The sequence below is a fragment of the Bemisia tabaci genome, chromosome 5 (genome assembly GCF_918797505.1).
Source record: "Bemisia tabaci chromosome 5, PGI_BMITA_v3".
In the NCBI taxonomy this organism is placed as follows: Eukaryota; Metazoa; Arthropoda; class Insecta; order Hemiptera; family Aleyrodidae; genus Bemisia; species Bemisia tabaci.
The window spans coordinates 894998-910758 of NC_092797.1; the positions used below are offsets into that span (position 1 = coordinate 894998).

Here is a 15761-nt window from a genome sequence, read left to right on the forward strand (position 1 = left end):
GAGCATATTATGTATCTGTTAATATGTTTCCTTATCCTTGGTATTCTTACACACATTCGATTAGATTGTAGGAAAATTCACTTGAAAGATCCAAGAGAATAATTCACAAATTCTCCAGAAAGTTATTATTTCATCATACAAAATTCAGTGACATCCTGACATTTAAGTGGAGTTTTTCCACCAAAAAAGAACTAAAATTGCTCAAAACTTTTTCCTCTGGGTACTTAATTGGATTTTCTCTCCTTCTTTGCAATAATGAACTATTATTCCTGACATGTTCATATAAGCACCTTTCTACATAAGGGAAGTAGAGGCACAGACATTGTTTCTGAAATGAGCCAGAAATATGGGTTCCTCGTTGCAAAGTGTGGTCAATACGTGAAATTACATGTGTGCTATCAGTTGGAAATTTTTGGTAGGTTTGAATTAGACTGAAAAAACTCTTCTTGCTAGGAGCCTGCATGGGCGAAAGAGAAGTGAACAAATGGACGTATTTCTGCCAAACAGAACTATAGCATTACAACATGAACCCTGAGACCCATAAGAATACATGCATAACAGGGCTCACGTCATAATGCACATAGTTCCGTTGAACGAAAATACGTTCAAATACCCATGGCTAAGGAACAATACTGCTTATCTCCAAACTGACGATTTTACAGGACCAAGAAAAACTCTGCAATTTTCGTAATTTTGGGGTTAGGTTTGCAGTTGTTTATATATGTTACATCATCACTTTAGCACAGCACTCCCAAGCAGAATTGGGAAAAACTAATAACATCAACTTGGGTATTTTATGACTGCAGAATGCGGGAAAGTTGCTGACTCATTTCCGCCGAAATTGTTTCTTAGCCATCAAAAGCCTTCATACAGCTGAGCTTATACACGTTTTCTTTGAATTTTTCTGAGGCAAAATAAGTCACTATTGAGCAATCTGCTAATGAATGACATTAGTCTTAACTCTGTTTTGGCTTTGGAATACTGATTGGCTGTAAAAAAATAGATAAGCATGGTTCAGTTAATACGAAAAGAAATAAAAGCTGAGTTGTATTACTCACCCAATGCCTTGTCGCACTAGGCAATGTCTTGGTGGTCTTGCGTTAGGAGCAGGAACTGGCTGCGGAGCATTCTGTGAAAATAAATGATAAAATTCATTAGTTAGACTTCCATTTCCAATAACGTGGAATATTTTAGCATTGAGGCTAAATCTGAGGCAGATACAGAAAAAAGATTTGAAAAAGAGAGACTAGTTAGCACCATTGGTAGAGATTTTTCCCAGGACATCTGGGACAGGAGGCACTTCAAAATTTAAAAAAAATTCCATAATTTTTTTTTACATTCGTGGGTGTTCATTATGGCAAACATGCCGAAAACAATATCTGTAAGTAGTGAAATGCTTACTTTAAAAGGGACCTTGGACATTTTATGGAAACTGTCTTTCGGTTGGATTTGATGAATGCTACATATGACACCAGACAACTTGATTCGACCAGATCATGGGTTTTGACAACAACATTACTATCTTCATATCAGTGCTCCAGAGCCAAAAGGTACCTAACTCACATTGTTTAAAAAATCGAGTTGGTGTCGTTTTGGAAATCTCTAATAACGGTTCCATGAGTGTGAAAAATTTGGTAACCCTATCTTGCGCTGGTTATGAGATACAGAATTTCAAGTATTGAGATTTACATTGGAATCGATGAGGATGGCGCACAGTTTTTCCCTGATATCTTGCAATGACTAAAATGGAGTTAGGTACCTTTTGACTTTGGGATGCTGATATGGGAGGAAGTTTCTCAACTACTTCCGTTTAACTGTTTCAACTGTTTTGTTGGCTTTTAGAGGCTTAATAAACTCTTTAGAATTCCTTCAAATCAAGAAGTAAGCGAAAAATCGTGGAACAGAATGACTCACAGTGTATTCATCATAAGAACGCTTCTGAGCTTGATGTTTGACAGTCTGCATGGGCGACATGATGCGGACATTTGACTGTGGGGACAGTAGGACATTGGGTGACTGCCTGCCTTGGTGCGGTGGTGAGGGCCGATTCTGCGGAGAGCCCTGGCTCGACTGTCCACCGGGCACCTGCAATCGCTGATGCGCAAGCTGCATCAGTTGTTCCTGCGCTTGCTGGGATCGCTGCTCTTGCGACTGCTGCATTGATTGCTGTTGCTGTGAATGCTGAGACTGTTGCGCTCCTAGCTGTTTCATTCGCTCAAACGATGATTGATTCATTGGCAGCTGCTGCTGATAGTGCTGACCCTCTGACTCGGGCATACTTTGTGCAAACTGGGGACGCTGCATGACATTCTGCTGGGGAAGCAGATTCTGTTGCTGGGGCAAACTCTGCGTTATGATTTGCTGTTGATGCATTGGTGGAGGATGCATGCCTTGTTGTTGGTGTATGCTGTGCTGTTGTAGGCCTTGTTGCTGCGGCATCATTTGTGTCATAGTCTGGTGCTGGATCGTGTGCTGTGGAATACTCTGCTGCACCTAGAAAAAAGATCATGATTAATTATTAATGATATTTGTTTATGTGGATAATTAATAAACTTGTATCTAAATAATTCCTTAAATTCTCATTTGAAACAAAGTAAGTAAAATACAGAGAATACTTAAATACGTAATTTTTCAGTGTGACTGCTCCCTCGAAAAGAGACCTTAGTTCTAACAGGCAAATATTTCATGTCAATATTTTTGTCAAAGAGCCCCGTACCATCCTTATGGGAAATCCCCCCCCCCCCCACTAAAACTGGATGAATCTTTGACATGTTGCTTTGCTAGTCATTTTGATCAGAAGTTCTCACGGGCCAAAAGAGATTCCATGTGCGGTTTTCGAGATATTCGCTGTTTTATATGCGTGAACGGAGGTCCTGCCGGCCGGACCATTGTGCGGCGCCTCTTGTGCCCTTCCCTTCCAGTCCACTCCGGCCCCTCTCCACTTCTCCGCCACCCATACCCGAGGCTCGGACTCCGATGCTCATGAGGCTACGCTCATCGGCACCGGCCCGGGTGGTCTTGTCACCACTCAGATAGGACCACCCTGGCTGGCGAATGCTTACTTTCTAGATTTTTTGACATGATTTTTGTCACAATCTCCTGAGTAAGATTTACAAACAAAAATACAAACAGCGAGCACAGCCATAACACCAGACACAATTTTGTAATCATAACGAAAGAGTTATTTAACCTGTTGTTGAATCATACTGTGCGGCAAGCCCGGCTGCAGTACATTTTGATGCTGTAATGTTTGCTGCTGTGGGAAGCCCTGCTGGGAAATAATCTGATGCTGGATAATGTTTTGCTGTTGTGGTATGCCTTGCTGCTGAATTGGGACTCCCTGGATCCCTGGTTGCTGCTGTATCAGGCTGGGCTGCTGCTCAGTGACAAAATGCCCTTGCATCCCACTCTGGTCGATGGTTATCTGACCTGGTTGGATGACTTGTCCTGGTTGTTGAACCACCTGACCTTGTTGATGATACTGCAGCAACATTACCTGGGTAAACAAACATTCTTTCAGAACGTGACGAAAGATTGGCATAAGAGTGCCAGTTTTTAGTAGGCTACGGTGCGAGTCAACATCATCTGGTAAAAACTATGAGGGTTTACAGCAGGTTGATTATTGAAATTGATGAACAAAGCAGTAGACACAGAGTACAAAGGAAAAATCATTTAAAAATCACTTCTTGATTTTTGCCAAGGGTTGCCACAGAATTTAGAAAATGAAATCCCCTCACATTTCCCGGGGACATTTTGGTGAAATTCCCTGACAGTAATCGAAGATATGTCAGATGGTAAAACAAGGTGAAGAAATCAAAGCCAAGATATTCCAAAAATTACAATTAGAGTCAAAATTTATTTAACTCTAATGAGTGCCAGTACAAAACTGAGGGGGGAGGGGGGTGTTCAGCTCAGGCAGTTTGCATTGGAATATTAAGTTGAGGTCACACTGAGAGGTCTAAGATGGTTTTTCCAGATGGTTAAACATACATAATTATAAATAGTTTTTAGGCAAAGTTTGTTGTTAGAAACGTCAAACCCATTCTATATAGTAAATAAAAGTGACTTGGCAGTTTTCCCCTGACATTTCCCGGTTTTCCCTACCCATCCCATTTATTGTTACAAAATTACCCACCTGCTGGTTTTGGTGCTGGAGGATTTGGGGCTGGAGGTGCGCAACTTGTACTTGCTGGTGAAGAACTGGTGGTGGCACTCCCGTTGGTGGCTGACCCAAAATGTTCGGCGGAGGAATGCTGCTCTGAATACTGTTGGACGGTGGGGGCTGACTAGTGATTGAAGGTTGATGAACAAGGTGACTAATTATCGGTGGTTGACTTGGTACTGCCATGATCGTTCCGTTGGCGGTTTGAACATACTGAAAATGGAGAAATAACACACGCACCCTTATTATACCAAAACAGATCACAGAACAAGGAGTTAAAATAATTGGAAAACCTCGAAAAGGTAATAATTATCACCGAAATTGATGCTCCTTATACCTCATTTTAAAAAGATTCTGAGAACACAGCATGGAGATTATGATGGATTTTACATGAGTTTCATAGTGCGTGTCATACTTTTGGTTGCCAATAATCTTTCAAGTTAAACAGAACCAAAGATTGAAAGATAGGCAGTAAAAAAATTCTCACTCTTGCCAAAACTTTCCAAACTTGCAATATGCACTTTCCTCAACTTTCCCAATTTTTTATAATGCATCGTTGACTGTTATTAGGCAAAAAGCTATTATTTTCACATGTAAAAGTACCTAAAGAATTGGCAACCATTGATAACTCAAATTCAAAAATAAAAGCACTTACAATACTTTTCCTAAAGAAAGATATATTTTCTCAACATAATTTTGACCAGAAGTGATGTTTTGGGCTCCCTCTTGGAAGATAAGAATTTGAAAGTGAGGTACTCAAAACTCTGTGGGCAGAATATGTGTTTCCACAGTTTGGAGAGATTTGTTTTCTTTCATCAAGTCAACATGATAAGGTAATGAGTTAGTTCAGACATTTTATTCACTGCATGATTCAAAGGTTTTAAAAGAACCAAGCTGGCAGTTGATTTTCTAGTTTGGATTTCAGGAGAGCAATTGCAAGAAAATCCATTCTAAAATGCAAAATTAAAAATACCTGAACAGGAATTTGGTGCTTGATTGTTGACTGGGAACATACATCCATGGTGAAGCTCCCAAACCACATATTTAGTTTGCAGTGTTTTAAAATCTCCGCTCCTATTTTATTCTTTTAAAGGGAAGAAAGTCATTATCATTTCTTAATGTTTTCACAGAGTTTTCTTCATACAAAGAAGAAAAATCAAGGCAGTTTTTTTAATTTAGAATTTCTGTTGAGTAGTTTAAGTGAGCAATGTTGCAAACGGAAATATGTGGTTTGGGCATTCCACCACTCATATGTCTTGGTTGATATAATGGTGGAAACTACAAAGATAGATTAAGCAAGTTATATTGTTGATCAAGAAAAGATATGATACACGCTTGGGTCTAGAGCTCAAACAGAGTGGCTAGTTGGATTTTTCAATTCTACCAATATTCCACTGCGTTCATCATTTTTCTTGTACAAAAAGCTACAAGCTTAACTATTAGTAGGCAGCATCCACCTAAGCTTAACTGACTCATTGACTTAGCTATCCATTTTACAAGGGGTCCTGAAAGAGATTGAATATTTCCAACAGGCTTTGAAATAGAACAAATAAAGGGATGAAAACAAAATTAGCAATGACTGAGATATAAAAATAAAATATTCTTCCGACTTGAGGAAGATAGAATCAGAGCATACCTGAATGGGAAGTGAGGATTGTTGAGCAATGATCCCATTTGAAAAAGTAGAATTCGTTATCGTGTTTCCGGAATGACTAACCAGCACCTACAACAAAGGGAGGAAGATATTGTATCGAATAAACTGAAAAGTGTCAAAGATAAAGTTGGATGCAGCCAAGGCACTCTTTAAGATAAAGCCAAAATTGACTAGAAAGTTTTTTACTCATTTGATTGAAAAACTTTCCAAAAGAAGGGTCCATGGCGCACTGGCGAGTTCATCATTCCGATATGTCCTTTGTTTTGTCTCACCTGGACATGCAAGTAGAAACAGTATCGGATCATCGTTTCCCGTACGCTGGAACGTAAATCTATTTTGAAGTTGCGAAATTAACTCAAAGAATTTAATTGTTTGCAAAAATGTACCTCCATAATTTTCGTCCAAATTTTTTTTGATTTCTGCATGAAATCAGAGGAAAAATCAATGAAATTTTCAGTTGGGAATGCCAAAGATTTATGACAATTTATGCAATTGGGAAGGGGGAATTTGGCAGCATTAAAATGTAGTTGAGTTCTTTTGTGAGGGGAAAGAAGAGATATGCTCATGCTTGTCCATGTATAGGCTGCTGGTACAAAATATCCCGTAAGACCAAAACTTCTCCGCATCATTGTGACATCTCAATTTTCAAGTTAGAGAACTCCTTTTCCTCCCTCCTCTGCGGCCCGAAAATTAAAACTAGGTCGGCAAGACAAGACCATCTTCACCTTGCAATACATTACATTTCAATGTCTAATCGGTCTGCATTACCACCGACAACAAGAGACCCTCCACTGGCCTCTTGGCCACAGGTGGAAGTTTTCACTTTCAGGGATTCAACACTTCCTTGTGGACAATTTTAAGGGAGCAACAGTCATGACTCTTTTTTCAGCTGTTGACCTACCTACATGGTGGATGATGAGCTCCGGGTGACATTATGAGCCAAACAAATTTCCCTAATTTCGGTTTGTTTGCAAAACAAAACTGCCAACACGTTGTTTAACATTAACTAAGAAGGTAGGTCAACAGTTGAATAATGAAGTCCCGAAAGTAAAGGCTTCCACAATTGTCAAGATACTAGTGATGGGTGTCTTGTCTCTGACTACCACCAACACAGCATCTGCCTTCATTCAGCGAAATCATATTCTCCCTGCAGCATTTCTGTCATTACTTAGTAACCCTCACTCAGAATTATTCACACTTGTGGCTATATCTATCAAGGTGGGTCTCAACTATGACTTCAGACCTTTCCGACACGGTGCGTTCTGATTTATTTCCATGATAAACCAATTTCTGTTGTAAAGCAAGCACACCCAGAATCTAGCCTGATAATGAAACAATCCATTTAATCATGTCAGAAAGTTAAAGTATTTGTTTGAGATGCAAATATAATAAAGGAAAAGGTGAAAAAAAAACCCATGAGATAAAAATTACCTGTTGTGGCTGTGAAGTGGTAACGGTAACTGGAGGAGGTTGCTGTTGCAACAATACTTGGTGTTGAACAACATTCTGAAAGGCAGAAAATAGGAGATATTGTAAGTACTTTAGTATAGAAAAAAACACGATTGCAAAGCTATTTTTACTTAGTAAATTTCGCTATTTGAAGTTCTGCAAAGCAATTTCAATTTTTAAAATTTTGCAAAAATGCTAAAACGCTCAACAAAAATTTTAAGAGCTTGGAACATATTTCTAAATGAAACAATTATTGGTTTATATTTTCAAAAAACACGATGATGAATGAAAAAAATAGCAAAGGTGTGAAAACATGTCTTAACCACCAAAATTGCCAAACAGAGCAATCGAACACAGGTGCCTAGCTGCTCAGCTACAAAAACATAACAAAAATTACATTATTAGATACAAAAGAATCCAGGTAAGCATTCTCTTCCTGTTTCCTCTACCTCTGGATTATATGAAGCCTCCAGTGAAAGTAATGTCTCCCGCATGGAAACCACCCCTTCATCTTCACAGAAATTTCTCTTGCCCTTGCCATCGCCCATTTCGAAGGAGAAGGATCAAGATCCAGCACCACCAAGGTTCACTTTCAAGCCCCCTCCGACTTTACCGTCTCAAAAGGACATAAAAAAGGCAGAAGAAGTTTGGAAGGTTGTCATGTCCAAGAAAAGGAAACCAACATCAACTCCGAATTCACCTTCAAAGGGACCAGCTAAGAAAAGAACTGTAGTTCTTTCTAAAACTGGCTCCTCACTTAAGAATAGTGTATTAAAAGACAATAGTAATAAAATTAGTGATATTGTGGCTAGTGATAAGTCCAATAGATTTAGTAGCTTAGCAGTAGAAAAGAAACCCCCCCCCCCTTTTTTCATAACCGAAGTTTCAGTTCCTTCATCAAAACAGAAATGATTGGCCTCGTTGCTCCTGCCTCCATGCTTAAAGTAGTCAATAGATCTCAAGTAAAAATTACAGTTAATACTTTCTCAGAATATGAAAAACTTAAGCTTCATCTAATTGCGAAAAATATCAAATTGTATACATTCCAAATTAAAGAAAACAAATCCTTTAAAATAGTTTTTAGAGGTCTTCCAATAGATTATATCCTATAGAGCAGATAAAAACAGGGATTGAAAGACATAACGGCTTTCAAGTGAAAAACATTAGTCAGATAAGAAATTATGCAACTAAATTTCCTATTCCACTTTTTAACATTGACTTAGTCTCTAATGATATTGCTAAAAATCACCAGGGGTGCACATTTTACTATCCTTCCACAATTTCGCACGATAAGCTTTTCCTCTTCCACAAAAATTTTTTAAAAAATTTCCACAATTTCGTGACTCCTTCCACAAAAAGTGATGACTTTTTTTTTGTTTTTTTGTTTTTTTTTTGTTCTTTCCAGGGGGGAATTAGGGGGAGGGTTGTTGACTGACATAGACAAGAAACTAATTTGCAAAAATTAAGACTGGAAAGCTTTCCACAATCTTCCATGAAAAACTCTTGGGCGGCCTTCTACAATTTTTCTGTAAACTTGTGGAAACCCTTCTCCAGTCCTCATTGCGTGGGAAATTATACAGGGTGTTCTATATTTTGTGGAAAATTTTGGAAACCTTGTAATTTTGGAAATTTCGGTAAGAATTGTGGAAACCCTTCTAACTTTGTGAAAAATTGTGGAAAGCCTTCCACAATAATTCCGTAAAAATTGTGGAAATCGGAAACGGAAACCCTTCCACAGTATTTCGGCCATGTGAAACCTCTTCCACAATATTTTGATCCAAAGTGTAGAAACCCATCCACAATATTTCGGTAAAAGTTGTGGAAAGCCTTCCACACTTTGTTAAAAATTGTGGAAAGCTTTCCACAATCATTCGGTAAAAATTGTGGAAACCGGAAACCCTTCCACAATTTTTCGGCCACACATGTGAAATAATACAACACTAGAAACAAATGGATCTCTTCCACAATATTTTGGTCCAAATTGTGGAAACCCATCCACAATATTTTGGTAAAAATTGTGGAAACTCTTCCACAATAATTTGGTAAAAAATGTGGAAACTTTTCCCGAAGATTTTGGTGAAGATTGTGAAAACCCTTCCACAATGTTTCGGTAAAAAATATGAGATTCAAAGTGAAGAGCGAGAAAAGAAACGAAAAGAAAGAAAGAAAAAAAAATTCCACAAAATTTGGGACGCTTCCACATTTTCACACGATAATTTATCGCGTGATCGCGCTTACGAAAATCGGGAAGGCCTTCCACAATTTCACGCGATAATTTATCGCGTGATCTAGTATATTGTGCACCCCTGAAAATCACAGCCATTACTGAGATTGTCGTCAAGATGGAGTTGCCTAGGGTGAGGAGGGAGGTCCCTCAGTACGGAAATGCCTTGCACTGGGCTGCACCCAGGCTTGCTGTTTCAGGGAGCCGAGGTATATCCTCCGCAGTGAACTTCACGCGGGAGAAGTGCGCCCTGTTGACCCGTCCGTAAAAAATTTCTGCTTCCTTAGACAGGATGACGAAATTGGTCCTGTTTTTGAGTTTGTTAAACCTATTGGTCCCCTCTTACCAACTTGTGCTCTATGCTCAGAAAATCATGCCAGTAATTTTAAAGGATGCAGAGTTTACAGGGGAATTCCCAAAAAGAAAATTGTGAATTTTCGGAAACTTAGGGAATAAGCCCTAGTGTTTGCCCCTGCGCCTCCTCTCATTACGACAAAGTCTGATAAGACTTTCGCTAATGCTTTAAAAGGCCCTCAGCCAGTTCAACAAATTGTTAATCCCGCGTCCCAGATCAAACCCAATTATCAAGTCAATTATTTGGAAAAAAGAATTTCAGCGCAAATGCTAGTTAATCAACTATCACAACAGATCATGCTTCTGATAAAGGTTATTAGGGTTCTTCCTCCAGTGAATGCGGCAACCTTGTCATAGGTGCTGTAGATGGGTTTCCGTGGCCTTTTTCGTGTCTAGTCTCTTCCTCCCGCCATCACCGCTCGTTTTTTTGATTAATTTGATTAACACTTGCGGTGGGTGCAAGATGAAGTGATAAATTCTCAGCACTGTCTTATTAACTTTTATGACTCTTTAATTTTTTTCATTGTTTCTCATTGTCAGTTTTTTGCCTATTAAAAACCTATTACAAGACTTAAGACTTTTTATTCTCTTTTTTTAAACCCAAGCTTCTTCAGTTGAACAACAAAATCTGTTCACTTACAAGTATCCAATGAAAATCTTATCCGCTTGTTTCCCTTCAAAAGGTAGGATGAAGCATTTTTCTCAATCCTGAAGCAGTATCCAAGAAATTCTGCTACAATAGGAAAACACCAATTTCATTTTTAGATTCAGTGCTAAAAGAATAACAAGAATCCTACATGCGAATTCCTCGCTTCATTTTCGCTAGCCCTGTGTATTGATACTGACCTGTTGCGAGGGAATCATTGGTCCTGCGTGTGTCGGGATATGTATGCCTGGTGGCGGGAGAGCTAACTGTGTGGCCTGACTCACTGAAGGCGGTGCTTGCGGAGGAGGAACGCCCAGCGAAGGTGGAGGCACTGACACCAGCTGGGCTGTTACTGGCTGCGTTGTCATGACGGGCAGTGCAATGGATGTCGCAACCATCCCAGCCGCCAGTTGATCTCCGCTCGGCTGCAGTGTCACAAGACCTCCTTGACCCATGCTCACAGTCTGGACACACTGCTGACCTGCAGCAATGAGATACAAACACCTCTATAACTTCTCTGCCTTACCCGTTTGTTTTACAAAAACAAATAGAAAATGGACTGCCTGCAGATTGATTTTGGAAATTGATAGACAGAGATAAAAGGAAAACAGAGCAATCCTGTTGGTTGAAACAGGCCGTTGTTGTAGACTAAAGGGGGAAAGTGATGGACCAACTATAAGGTCTCTCCTGAGTTATCATTAGTTAGTCTATTACTTATCTCTTTTGTCCATTGCAACTACCCGCTTCTACCGATAGGATCTCTTCAATTTCTCTTTTTCTTTGTCTATCAATTTCAAGAATCAAACCAAAGACAGGGTACGAGATAAAGTACCTGAAGATATGTTTCCTCCTCAAATTCAAAAGCTCATAATGCAAGAAACGTTGACATAGTCAACGCTACCAAAATCAACTCGGAAGTAAGAATATGAGACTTTTTGATTACACTTGGATTCGATGATTCAAACCTTCCTGCTGATAAAAAAGAGGGAAAAGAGGCCAAAATCAACATCCGTCAAATCTGCTCTTGAAAATTTTCCATCTCTGATACGAAATACTTGTGAAATTGTCAGGATCAATTCGGTCAATTAGGAAAAACATTTCACTGTAGGACATTTTGATATTTGTTCAGTGTCCAATTTGACTTAAGCAGATTTTGGTTTTTCGCCAGTCAGGAAGTTAAGCTGTTCCAAAACTACTGCCATTCAAAGTTCTCGATATTTCCACTATATACGACCACCAATTTGATTTAGAAAGAAAATCTTCAGTTTGGGTAACATAGTTATGATTTTTTGTTTTCAATATTTCCCCAATGATGTGTTACTACGTGGTGGTACTTGAACAGTATGATGATGTCCTGAACTGAAAGCAGTGCATTGTATCGATCAACAATAACTGTATTCAAACAATTTACAATAAAGGTAAACAAATAAATAGATTATAATAAAAATTTGCACCTTGTTGAAGCTGAATTTGGGGAGGTGGATGCTGTAGAGATGTTGGATGTAAGGCAAGTTCTTGTTGGATGGTGTCAATTAAGTTGCAGACCAATTGCCTGCCAGCTTGAACCATCTCTGGTTTCATATGCCTAAAATGTGAAAGTTTGATGTCACTTGAAGCACTTCATCATTTTTATTAACATGGAGAGAAGTATGTAATGGTTTTTTTTTTTTTTTTTTTTTGTGTCTTACCCTCTTGTTTGCTTACTCTGTATTTCCGCTTTTTATATTATGGGACAATGGAATTTTTGGGGACTTTAGTCCTGATCATCAGGTTTAACATTGGCCTGATGATCGTAGACTAGAGGCCAAACCATCATATGATTTAAGCAAGGACAAGTAGACAAATAGATTATTCTGCAGGATGTAAAGTATAAACTCACTGAGAAATTTATAAACTCTTAAATTTGAAAATTGGGCCTTCATTTGAGAATAAATCCCTCAGTGAAAGCTGCAATTCACCTCCTTTATTTTTTAAATTTTTCACTCCGAGTTTTTTGGGAGCTAAAACAGCCAAGTTTCATGATTTCTGCTGAATAGTGATTGTAGATTTCGATTATCTTAAAATTCTTTTTCTGATGTAGGTTTTGAAGCATTTTAAAGTAAACATAATTATGAAGATAACTAAACATAATTGGATAATCATCAATGATAGACAAATTTTAAATTTATTTTCTTTTTAATTTTTGTTTTAAAATTATGAAGAGCTTTGAGAAAACTTGGCAAACATTTTTATGGAATTAGAGGGATTATCAACATATTCCCAATTTCATGAGTTTTTAGATGATTTGATCTTTTTTGAGGTGGTCTGCAGAGCAAATCAAAGAATGCTTTGAACCTGTATTCAATGAATTGATCAATCTAAAAAATAAAAAAAAAACAGGATTTCATGGAAAACTCACTCGATGCAGACATGGAGAGGCTCTGGAGACTCTTGATTTGATCCAGGTTCGATAAAGCCAGAACCACGTCCTCGCAAAGTCACATTGCAACCAGTTTCATGACTAACGTAGAGAAGGTTTGTATTGTTTGGGCCCAAGACCTTGCTGCGAACATCAAATGCGGGAGGGGCATGATCCATGCCTACCAGTACTTTCTCCTGAAAATGAATCCAACAGTGAATATCCTTTAAAAAAAGTATCTGCAAGAATTACACGTAATTCAGAGGCTTTAAGTTTCATGAGGATGACTTTTATTCCAACAATTCGGAGCTCTCTCAATCATAAGGGTATCTAAGCAAAACATCTGAGTAGAATGGGCCTGTTGCATGCAAGAGATACAGCCGTGCAAATAGACGTTTTAGAGGTTAAATGATACGAAAATTACGATGGTCACATTAAAAAAGTCTGAAATACACTCCTTACTGCGCAATTTGCGTTATTAGGAACGCGCTTTTTCAAATTTCCTGCGTCTGGGGGCAGTTTTCTAACAGAAACAATTAACGGCAACTCGCGGCTATTTCCGGTCAACTAAAACTGACAACATAACCTAAAAATCGGAGCTCGTGATATCGTGAAATGAAATGTAGAAGGATTGCGTTGGATATTTAAAAGTTGATCGATTTGGTTACCGCATAAAACGTATATGGACCACTATGAGAGATCACGTTGGGTTTGTAAACAAACTGAAGGAAAAAATAACAACAACAACGACTCGGCATCTTCCGGAAATCACCGAGCCCGCCGTTTGCTCGTTTCCGGTGATTAGAAAACTGCCCCCAGACGCGGGAAATTTGAAAAAGCGCGTTCCTAACAACGCAAATTGCGCAGTAAGGAGTGTATTTCAGACTTTTTCAATGTGACCATCGTAATTTTTGTGTCATTTAACCTCTAAATAGTCTATTCGCGCGGCTGTATCTCTTGCATGCAACAGGCCCATTTAGTGAGCTTGATTCAGTGAAGTAACGATAAAAAATACTAGAATGCAAATATTACACGACTTCACTTAACCACCTGAATAATAAAAATAATTAAAAATTCATTACTATGTAAAAAAAAAGAAATTAGAGGAAATAAAATAACAAAAATTTATAGAGAGGAATAAGAATCAAAAGGTCGACACATCTTAAAGACACTCTTATTCTTAAATAGAATTCATCACACATGGACACATTCATCAAATCTACAAATGCATCAGCAATTTAATTTATTTTAAGGCGTTCTTCCTACATATTTGTATCGATGACCTCTTTCATTAAATTATTTCAATGAATTTTTTCAATTCCTTCATCTATCGTAGCTTGTCACCTTGTTTTCCTGGATTATTTTCTAGTTTTTTTTTACTTATGTATACCATCGTAAATAGAATTGATGAATGCAAAAAAATGTAAAGAAATTAAATTTCTTCATCGTTTTTATGCAAAAAGCTGTTTGGCTATGCAAAATACATCAGATTCTATAATCAAACATGCTTACTTAAGTAGTAAAATCATGGAGAGGAAAACAGTTACAAAGAGCAAGGATTTACATGATGATTCCATAAATAAATCACTAAATTCAAAAAGGGCACATGTCCAGAAAACCAAATTGTTCAGGAGACACAAAAAACTGTTTATTACGTGGTAGATATTTTTTTAAACATAACAACTTTCCTAAGAATATCTACCACGAAATAAACAGTTTTTTGTGTCTCTTGAACAATTTGGTTTTCTGGACATGTGCCCTTTTTGTATTTAGTGATTCAAATATAACATAGAAAAATAACAAGTGGTGAAAATTTTACAGAAAAATGTCGAGTTCTTTCAAACATCAAATCCTCCCTATAACTCTTTTTCCCCAATGAGTGCAATTAACGATTTCATCTGCTGCAAAATTCATCCAGATTCCAAATACAACCTTCTGCAAGCTTTCCATGTAATCTCGTGAAGGATCCAGATTGAGCTTCAGTCGCATCCAGATAATCTTGATCGATGATCTTCTTTTTTAACAGCAGGACTTTGCCTTAATTTGTTTTTGGTTGGATGAAAAGGGCAAAAACAGGTACAAAGTACCTAAAATTTTTGGAAATAGCTGCTAACTACCTCCCCATTTTTTAAAAACTATGTTTGAAAATTAATGAGGATCTAAAATGTCAGCATGACGTTGAAGATGGAGAAGAAAAAAGAAATTCATACCATGCTTGGCTGTCCTGTTTGCATGGTCATCATTGGTGGAGGAGTTTGTTTAAACCTGTTGATTGGTTCCATCCTGGAAGTTTCTCTGATAAGGCAGTGGATTTTTTGCATGGCCACTGAGAAACAATAAAGAAAGAAGTTACACAAATCACAGAGGTGGTAAGGAATTAACCTATTTCCTGATCAACTGTAATGATAGCCAGAGCTAATTTTTGTGTTAGCTCAGAAGGCTGATAGGATGGTTGTAGGACGCTAAGCGACCAAAACTTAAATGAATGGCGCCAAGGTGTTATGCGTTCCGAACAGGAGACGCTGATGGTCAATCACAGTGAGATGTTTTTCAGAGAAGGGGTCATCAGGGATCATGCAAATTATCCTTGACTTGCGTCAAAAAGAGACGAGATATGTTTGATGCTCCACAGCCTGTGACAAGATATGCAAAAATAACGATTTAAACAGTGGGTAACAAGGCTAATTTTCATATAAATACCACCAAAATGTTTTGGTGGTACTCAAAAGAAAATGAGCGTTGTTACCCGCTGCTTAAATGGTTATTATTGTACATCATGCGTCAAAAGGATCCCATACATCCCAGGACTCAAATAAAAATAGTATCCAAAAATGGTAACTGTCCACAAGAAAAGGGATCTTCATGCCAAAAATT

At 38.1% G+C, this 15761-nt stretch overlaps 1 protein-coding gene across 1 annotated transcript in view; it reads right to left on the reverse strand.

The window, feature by feature from the left end:
- The window catches only part of LOC109038459 (uncharacterized), a gene marked incomplete at its 5' end in the record, with an annotated part of 38893 nt that overhangs the window by 17302 nt on the left and 5830 nt on the right, over positions 1-15761 (reverse strand). The window contains 10 exon segments of the mRNA XM_019053502.2: positions 1059-1129; positions 1915-2493; positions 3191-3496; positions 4136-4375; positions 5799-5885; positions 7248-7322; positions 10690-10970; positions 11944-12074; positions 12888-13084; positions 15098-15213. Coding sequence (XP_018909047.2) covers positions 1059-1129; positions 1915-2493; positions 3191-3496; positions 4136-4375; positions 5799-5885; positions 7248-7322; positions 10690-10970; positions 11944-12074; positions 12888-13084; positions 15098-15213 — 2083 coding nt within the window.